Here is an 8707-nt window from a genome sequence, read left to right as displayed (position 1 = left end):
TAATATTATAAATATGATTTATTTGTATATTGTTTTAATATCTAAATAACAATAATAAGTACAAAACACATAATTATATTATTCATATATTTTATATTTATTTATAATATATATTTATATATGCATCAACATGTACATATTTAAAAAAATGATATATATATATATATATTATTTAAAAAGAATATATATATATATATATATATATATAATTTATTTTTAAAAATTATATTTTATATTTTATATATATATATATATATATATATATATATATATATATATAATATATATATATATATATATACACATATATATAAAATTCTGCCAAAACATTTAAGAAAATACAGCTATAAAAAGTATTTTAGAAAAATAATATAAGCAAATAGGCCCTACTTTTTCAGTACAACTAATAATTATTTACAGTATAGATATTTAAACCCATCTTTGGATAAAAGCGTCTGTACAAAACTGTAAATGTCTTAATTTCTTCATTTTCAAACGTTAAACTTTGCTCTCCTACGTTTGTGAAGATGTTCGGCGCGTCGTGAGTTTCCGAGCGCAAACTAAAAACACAGATCCTGAGCTCTGAAACCTGTGTGATTCGAGGCCTTTTCCGTCACTCTAAGCCATGCAGAAATGTCCGGTAGATTTATTCAGAAATGCAGCGGAGATGTGTGACCGTGTCGGTGTGACGCTTCACTCACGTGGAGGTGATCGTCCGGAAGCGCTCCTGTCCCGCTGTATCCCAAATCTGCAGCTTGACTTTCTCCCCGTTGATTTCCACCGTGCGAATCTTGAAGTCCACACCGATGGTGGTGATATAGCTACCTGCGGTGAACCAGCAGAAAGACCACGAAACCATCAGGCAACCAAGCAGATTCAAAGATTTTAATTTCGCTGCATGCCTTATAAACATAACCCTCCATGCATCTCTTATTTCGCAAATGTGTGTAAACCTTTGCTTTTTTAGCATTAAATTACTGTGCAGATATTGTCAGGGCTGTAGAAATCAGCAGGACCTGCAGCAGCTCAAATCAAACACACACGAGCGACCGAAAACCTGTTTGTAATCAGCTTTCTATAACGACCAACCCTTTGTGCTTCTTACACGGTTAATGTTTGTTGAAAGCACATGCGAGGCGTTGATCCTACCTGAAAATGTGTTATCAGCAAATCTCAGCAGTAAACTGCTTTTGCCAACACCTGCGGAAAATCAGAAGAAGAAAAAAAACATTACAGCTTCACAAAGAACACATGAACCGACGTTCATAAACTCTGGGGTCTTAACTTTTACGTCATTCACATTCTATAGAATTACAATTATATTTGATATATTATTTGACATTTTTTAAATATTGTTATAAACATACATATATAATGCTTATTATATTGTGTATATAATTTTATATTTTTTAATTATTATAAGCATACATATGTGCATTACATACATATATATATATATATATATATATATATATATACATATATATATATATATATATATACACACCGTTATTACTTATATTATAGCTATATTTAATTATGAATAATGAAAAACTTCACGCATCTACTTTTAGACATCGATTGTTGTTATATATATATATATAAAATATACAAAATGTAATATGCATTATATATGTATGTTTATAACAATATTTCGATGTATAAATATATATATATATATATATATATATATATATATATATATATATATATACACACATACATACATCGTTATTACTTAAATTATATTTATATCTATATTTAATTGCCATTTATTTTTTATTTGTTTAATTCCCGTAATTTAATAACAACATCTCAGTTTGATATAAATAGATTGCAGGCTGAAATGAAATATACTAATGCTAAAACTTCACGCATCTAGTTTGTTTAGACATGGGTTCAGTCACAGACAGTTCAACTAATAGGTCGGTCAACGTAACTTATTCATATTTAACTTTAATAGACGATAAAAAACTATTTCAGAACACACCCTGACTGTGTTGCTCTAAACTGTTGACAGGCCCATCATACAAGCTAAGGCAGAAACAACAGCCCTATCGACCTCGACCAATGTCATTAATGAGATGTCAGGATGAATCAACACAGACGTGTCACGTCCAGCACAAATAAACCCTCCGAGGTGCTTCTAGGTGATGGAAGTGTCGTTCTAAGCGAGCCGAGGCCTGTTTCCCGTCCCTCATCCTCGGTGTTTCCTTACCGCTGTCGCCGATGATGAGCAGCTTGAAGAGGTAATCATAGTCCCGCGCCATGGCCCGGCTCGATCCCCTGCGCTGAGAGGCTGTCCAGGAAGCGAAAGCTCCCGCTGCTGCTGCTCCTCCTCTCCCGGCGGAGAGGCAGCCGTATACGTGCTTTAACGCGTCCCCGGGTTTGTCTGGAGCCGTTCGCGGGGCACCGGAGGCTCACACACCCATCTACACTCGCGGCGGATCTGACGCTCGCCTCGCGGCCGCTCAAACAGACCCCGCCCACTGCACCTCGCCGCGCATGCGCACAAACACCCGGCTGTACCGCGGCGGATCCGCCGGCAGAGGGCGCTGCAGAGGCGTCTCTTCAGTTACACTCACAGACATGAGAAATATTATTTTTATGTGTGTGGTTCAAATACTGCATGATTTATTTGTAAGAATGAACCCAAAGTTAAATCACAGTCATTATATGTAATATAATACAATATAATAATATATATTTATGTTGTTGTTGTTGTTTACTGCTTTAATAATCCCAGTAGGGCAGCAAATAACAAAATAACTGAATCACACACACACAACAAAATGCACAAACAAAAACAAAAATAAATTATTATTTATTTTTTGAAAGGAGTAAAAGAAGCATGGTGCATATTGTGCATAGTATTACAATTAATTGTTTCCTATGTGAATATATTCAACGCGATTATTTTTTTTGCATCATTACTCCAGTCTTCTGCACTACATGATTTTTGGAAATCATAAAAAAAATCTATTTTAAATAAATCCTGTTGTATTGAACTTTCTGTTCAATCCTAAACAAAAACGTCAACATGAATAAAGTACATTTGACACATTTAAACAGAAAACAGCTTTTTTAAATGCTAGTTTAGACTTCAGAAGCACAGAAAAACATCCTAATTTTTGACTGATGGCTTCGAAAATGTGCCAAATCAAAATAAATGAAAAATTATAATAAAAAATAAAAAAACCCTAAAACATTAAAGCTCTTTTATTATTGTATACCTGTCGTTAAATTAATAAAGTGAAAAATAAAAATCCTTAAAACGTTTAATTGTGTTGATATTTTCTTCCACAATGAATTTCAGATGTTTTTAAGTGTGGCTTGTATATAGTATAGTACACAGATTGTTTCATCTTTCATACTGTTTTGCATATTGCATTAAATACAATACCAGGTATTATACAGCAAATATAGATACTTAGCGGATCATTACTGCATAAAGGCACTACATATATTACAGAAAAGTAGCTAATATTGTACTGAATTTTGCATTGTAAATACTGTCTGTGACTCATTTATGTTTTATTTAATTGTATTATTTTTTATGCATGCATTTATTTTTCTTTTTATTATTATTATTTTTTATAGTTTATACACGTGTAAACTGTAAATTGAACTGGTAATTATGCTTTTATACCTGTTCAGTTGTTTTTGGGGTTATAAGAAAAGTCAAAAAATAAAAACAAAACAAGAAAAGCAGCTAATATCTGCCAAAAATTCTTTTATTTAGCATCCGTGTTGTGAACAACGTCTGAAAGGTTTTGCGTGTCGCATACATGCTATTCTCTGACGATCTGTATCCTGAGGAAATTGAGCAAAATGATTCGTAACGCTCGCTGGTCAAGAGGGAAGCGACTCTGATGCCGAAGCCGAAATCTTAAACTGAACGAAGACGCTCTCAGACGTGGCCGCTGTGTCACACCAAACACAACCACGCAGATTTGCATTGTGCGGCAGAAAGATGGGCCATATGCAAACGCATACAGTTTTGAAAGAACAAAAGATGGTCTTTATACATTCGCACTGCGACAATGCTCTCGGGGGAAAAATAATGCAATGACAAGAAACAGGAAGTAGACGTTTCCTTTCACTGAGACCGTGTGGCATGATCCTGGTCGGATCCTGACTGTGAGAGCCTCCAAGTGCACTCGTCTGGGACTCGCTCGTTGCTCACTTAATGAGCGGCTGGACGGGTCACAGACATAATTGTGGTGTCCACCCAGACCGAGCCGATTATCACCAGAGCAACAGGTTCGTTTCATGCTTACGGTTCATTTATTTACCCACGAGAGAAAAACAACTGTCTATCGTGTCCTGCATCTTCAGAACATCTCGTCTTGCCTTTAAACCTACAGAGACTTAACAGTGAAGAGACGTTAAAAAAAGCCACGTTATGTATATATATATATATGTAATAAGTGTGTGTGCATTTACATGTACACGTCTATATCATGTATAAATTATATTTAAAAGATAAAAAACATTTTTAATATTTTTCTTAAATATATACATAATAAATATACACATGTATGTATACATACATTTATAGGGATATAGAAAAAGATCATATTTATTATGCATTTTTTAAATCATCGACTGCTAGCAAAGCTTTTTTTTATTGGCTGGACGAAATCACAATCTTTTTTTTTTTTATTATTAATTAATTAATTAAATATTTGTTTTTCTCATACATCATTAAAAATATAAACTCAAATCATTTCATCAAATAACTCTTTAGCATTCGACCAAAAGAAAGAAAAAAAAAGCTGAACATATAAAGATGAGACATTAGAAGAGAAATATATCAGGTATTCTCAGATTTGCAAAATACAGGTCGTGAAGTTGCATAACGTCCGCCTCCTCTCTCCTGTGAAAAAAAAAAAAACAGGAAAATAAAACATTAAAAACATTTAGTATTTAAATCGATCTGTGCAAAGCCGTACTGTGGAGCACAAAAGATGATGCTAAACTTCAAAGCGCGACGGAAAAAACATTTTTGCACTGGCCTTTCGTTTCATTTTTGCCTGTCCTTTTTCATTATGCAAAAGAGATGACAAAACTGTCACGGTTCAGAGCGTTCGGGGATCGAGAAGCCAGACGTGTTTCGCCACACATCGCGCCGAGCTAAGTTTAGCATCAAACCACGCGCTGGTCAAGAGCAGAAGTCGAGCAGACGTGTTCCTGAAGCGTGACTCACGCCGACTTAGACGTTCCTTCAGCCACGCTTTTAAAGAAACCGATGCAGAAAACACAGGGGCTTTTAGCAGCACTTCCTCTGCTCCCCCCGTTCCTCTGAAACCGACTTCCTGTTGATGTAAAAGAGCGGGATCAGGCTTCCAACAGAAAGCCGGATGAGAATCCAACGCTCCGGGCTAAAAATAAGATCCACACAGCTGCATGGACTGCTGAGAATATCTGGGTAAAAGGAGTTTATTTTAGACAGTAAGAGACCTCGGGTCAAACATACAAATGAGTCCCGACCAAACGTGACTCTTTATTTCCATTTCAGAGACATAGCTGTAAAACACAGAAACATCACGAGGGCTGGATCTCTATAAATCTCCAGCTTATTTTGCATTAAATAAAAAAAAACACTTTTTTGCACAATTTGGACAATTCTCCGACAAAAGTCAGAGATTAAAGATGTGAACAACTGCAATCTTCTCAGAAATGAGAGAATATATTTGGACTATTTTCCACAGAATTCTATCTTTCTTTAATCATAAAAAAGATGACTTTTTGAGTTTATATCTGACAATTATGAGCTTTTTTGCTTAAATTGTAAATTCATGTCTGCCAATAATTTTTTTTTCTCTTTTTTTTCTTCTGAAAAAGTAGTTGTGAGATAAAAAGTCACTCACAATATATTTAGTTTGTATTGTTACACATTTATTCTTCTGGTTGTATTACTGTACTGATATATGTGTTCTTAATTTAATTATATATTTATTTATTTATCCATGTATTGTATTATTTTAAATATTATTACAAATAAAAAAAATATTTATTGTTTTATTTATTTAAATGTATTTATTGTTTATTCTAAGTAAATCGTAGCTATACTTGCTGTATAACGCTTTGTATTTTATTTCATGCAATATGTAAAACAGTATAAAATATAACACATAATATGAACTGATTCTGAAATAAATTTAAATATTAAGATATATATCAGTTTGCAGAATCATTCAGTATAACAGAAGCGTAAGACTCTCTCTCTCACACACACACACACAGAGACACAGACACACACACACACACACACACACACACACACACACACACACACACACAGAGACACACACACAGACAGACACACAGACAGACATACACACACACACACAGACAGACACACAGACACACACACAGACACAGAGACACAGACACACACACAGACACACACACACACACACACACACACACAGACACACACAGACACAGACACACACACACACACAGACAGACACAGACACACACACACACAGACACAGACACAGACACACACACACACACACACACAGAGACACACACACAGACAGACACACAGACACACACACAGACACAGAGACACAGACACACACACAGACACACACACACAGACACACACACACAGACACAGACAGACACACACACAGAGACACAGACACACACACACACACAGACACACACAGACAGACACACACACACAGACATAAAGACAGACATACAGACAGACACACACACACACACACACACACACAGACCTGTATGAAGCTGTGAGGTGTTTATAGTGACTCACTGAGGATCTCGTCTCTAGAGCAGGGAGCAGGAGCGGGGCTCTCTGAAGGGGTTGCTCCCGGCCGGGACGCCGACCAGCAGAGCATCTTTACTGGCGTTCTGGAGGCAGTACTGCTGGAGATCCACAGCGGCTTGAGAAACCTGACACACACACACACACACACACACTCAGATCAAACTCACACAAGAAATTATATATGTGCCCTATGTATATATAGAAGCGCGTGTGCTGTGTATTCATTATGTACATATACACATGCATGTATATACTAGAGAAAATATTAGATTTATTCATTCATACTTCCATTTTCACAATAAATACTGTATTTCTGTGCATTAATTTATGCATGATAAATACGCAAAGAACACACACATATATAATGTAAGCAAACAACTTTTCTTTTGGACTTTTCTTTTATATCTGGCTGCTGTGAAGTTCTGAATCAAACGAGTCGTGAAACGCGCTTTCAAATCCTGTTCTGAATCAAATGATTCGATCGGAGCGCTTTGAATCATTTTTTAAAAGGTCTTTTAATACGAATTTGTGTCAAATTAAAAACATTTAATGAAATGGTATTACCTTTCCTAAAAAGACACATAATTAACCTCCCCTTGCTTTTTTTCCACAAGTCTTGTGTGTGTGTGTTTTATATATATATATATATATATATATATATATATATATATATATATATATATATATATATATATTAATATTATTAATAATTTGATTTTACTGAGTATATGATTTCTTTGTTTTAATAATAACGTAATTAATAAAGTATGTCAGTTGCAAACAATAAGATGTGGCATTATGTGCCTATAATATCAAACCTAATAATAATAGGTGAAATTAAACAAACCATAAGGAAGATGACTGCTCATTTATACCCAGACACGTTCTGCTGCTTTGCCGTATTTCATCTTTTAGGATATTTATGAAAAGCATTGCCGTATTCTAACTTTTAAGGATGTAAACCGAAGTCCAGCATCACTGTATACTGACTTACTTTGATCCTCTCCACGCTGGCCTCGAGTTTGAGCTGCTCCACAGTCCGCCTCATGCTCGTGAGGTTTGAGTTAGAAGACATGATGAAGATGATCCTCAGACTCAAACTCTCTCAGGACAGATGAAGGAGTGCGTCTGACGAGCGCGAGCTGGCTCATCTGTTGATATCGAGTCAGAAAGGGGCAGTGGGCGTGGCGGTGGGCGGGGCAGTGGGCGGGGCCGTTTGGCGTGTGCGCCGCGTTATCTCGAGCTGAACGTCAATCAAATCCGTGCCAAAACATATATCGCAAAAGAACGCGTACAAGTTCTGGAAACGTAAAAACAGAAATGTCATACTGATGATGCCAGATAACAGGATCCTGTTTATTTTTTCCTATTTTGTGCAATTTCGTGCATGTTTTTTTTACCCCAAAAACTTTTTTGTTTTTGCAATACTGTACTGTTTTTCAAATGTATGCAATACTGTGTTTTGGTGTTTAGTTGTTTTTATTCAGACACTTTTAGAAAAATATCTGAGAAAAAAAAAGTCTTAAAAGTCTGTATTAGCATCAGCTTTGTATTAACTTTTTAGTATAAGCTTTTTGTTAACATTTTTATTTATTTATTTTTATTTTTTAGCCCACATAACTTTATACAACTGTATCTTTTCGTTAAAAGTTATGTAACATATTTTCTCTAATATGATAAATTATTTATTATTATTTTAATTAATTGTGTATTATTTACGTTTTTAATTATCTAATTATTTGTATATATTTAATGTTCTTATATATTTTATTTTATGATTATACTTTTCTATTTAAGTGTTAAATAATTATTTTGTCAAATATATGCATTTTGAAATATAAAAAAATAATTATTATTATTTATATTTATTTTATACGGTCTTAGGGCTTTTGCCACGATGAA

The 8707-nt window shown here is 34.7% G+C and overlaps 2 protein-coding genes across 5 annotated transcripts in view; both read right to left on the bottom strand.

Moving 5' to 3' along the window:
• The window catches only part of rab35a (RAB35, member RAS oncogene family a), an 8857-nt gene extending 6358 nt beyond the window's left edge, over positions 1-2499 (bottom strand). Inside the window, exons 1-3 of one of the 2 annotated variants that reach the window (XM_043239658.1) lie at positions 2219-2489; positions 1150-1200; positions 702-825 (exon numbers count right to left, since the gene is read on the bottom strand). In XM_043239658.1, the coding sequence (XP_043095593.1) occupies positions 702-825; positions 1150-1200; positions 2219-2270 (227 nt within the window). In that variant the 5' untranslated portion in view covers positions 2271-2489. Of the gene's footprint in view, positions 1-701; positions 826-1149; positions 1201-2218 lie in introns of both variants that reach the window. The other variant, XM_043239659.1, reaches the window with a different exon arrangement.
• A 2169-nt stretch (positions 2500-4668) lies between these two features.
• On the bottom strand, positions 4669-7982 carry gng10 (guanine nucleotide binding protein (G protein), gamma 10). Of its 3 annotated transcripts, none has more exons than XM_043238341.1 (3): positions 7800-7982; positions 6756-6930; positions 4669-4879 (listed from the first exon to the last, which is right to left on the bottom strand). In XM_043238341.1, exons 1-2 carry the CDS (start codon positions 7878-7880, stop codon positions 6805-6807), a joined length of 207 nt encoding a protein of 68 aa, XP_043094276.1. In that variant the 5' UTR covers positions 7881-7982; the 3' UTR covers positions 4669-4879; positions 6756-6804. The 3 variants fall into 3 exon arrangements, with proteins under 3 accessions (XP_043094276.1, XP_043094275.1, XP_043094277.1); XM_043238340.1 differs by having other exon boundaries at positions 6791-6930; positions 7800-7967; XM_043238342.1 differs by lacking the exon at positions 4669-4879 and adding an exon at positions 4887-5318 and having other exon boundaries at positions 6791-6930.
• Between the last annotated feature and the right edge of the window lie 725 nt (positions 7983-8707).

Source organism: Puntigrus tetrazona, chromosome 5 (assembly GCF_018831695.1).
Source record: "Puntigrus tetrazona isolate hp1 chromosome 5, ASM1883169v1, whole genome shotgun sequence".
NCBI classification, from domain to species: Eukaryota; Metazoa; Chordata; class Actinopteri; order Cypriniformes; family Cyprinidae; genus Puntigrus; species Puntigrus tetrazona.
The sequence above is the reverse complement of the archived record's forward strand: the minus strand, read 5'-3'. Positions and strand labels throughout refer to the sequence as shown.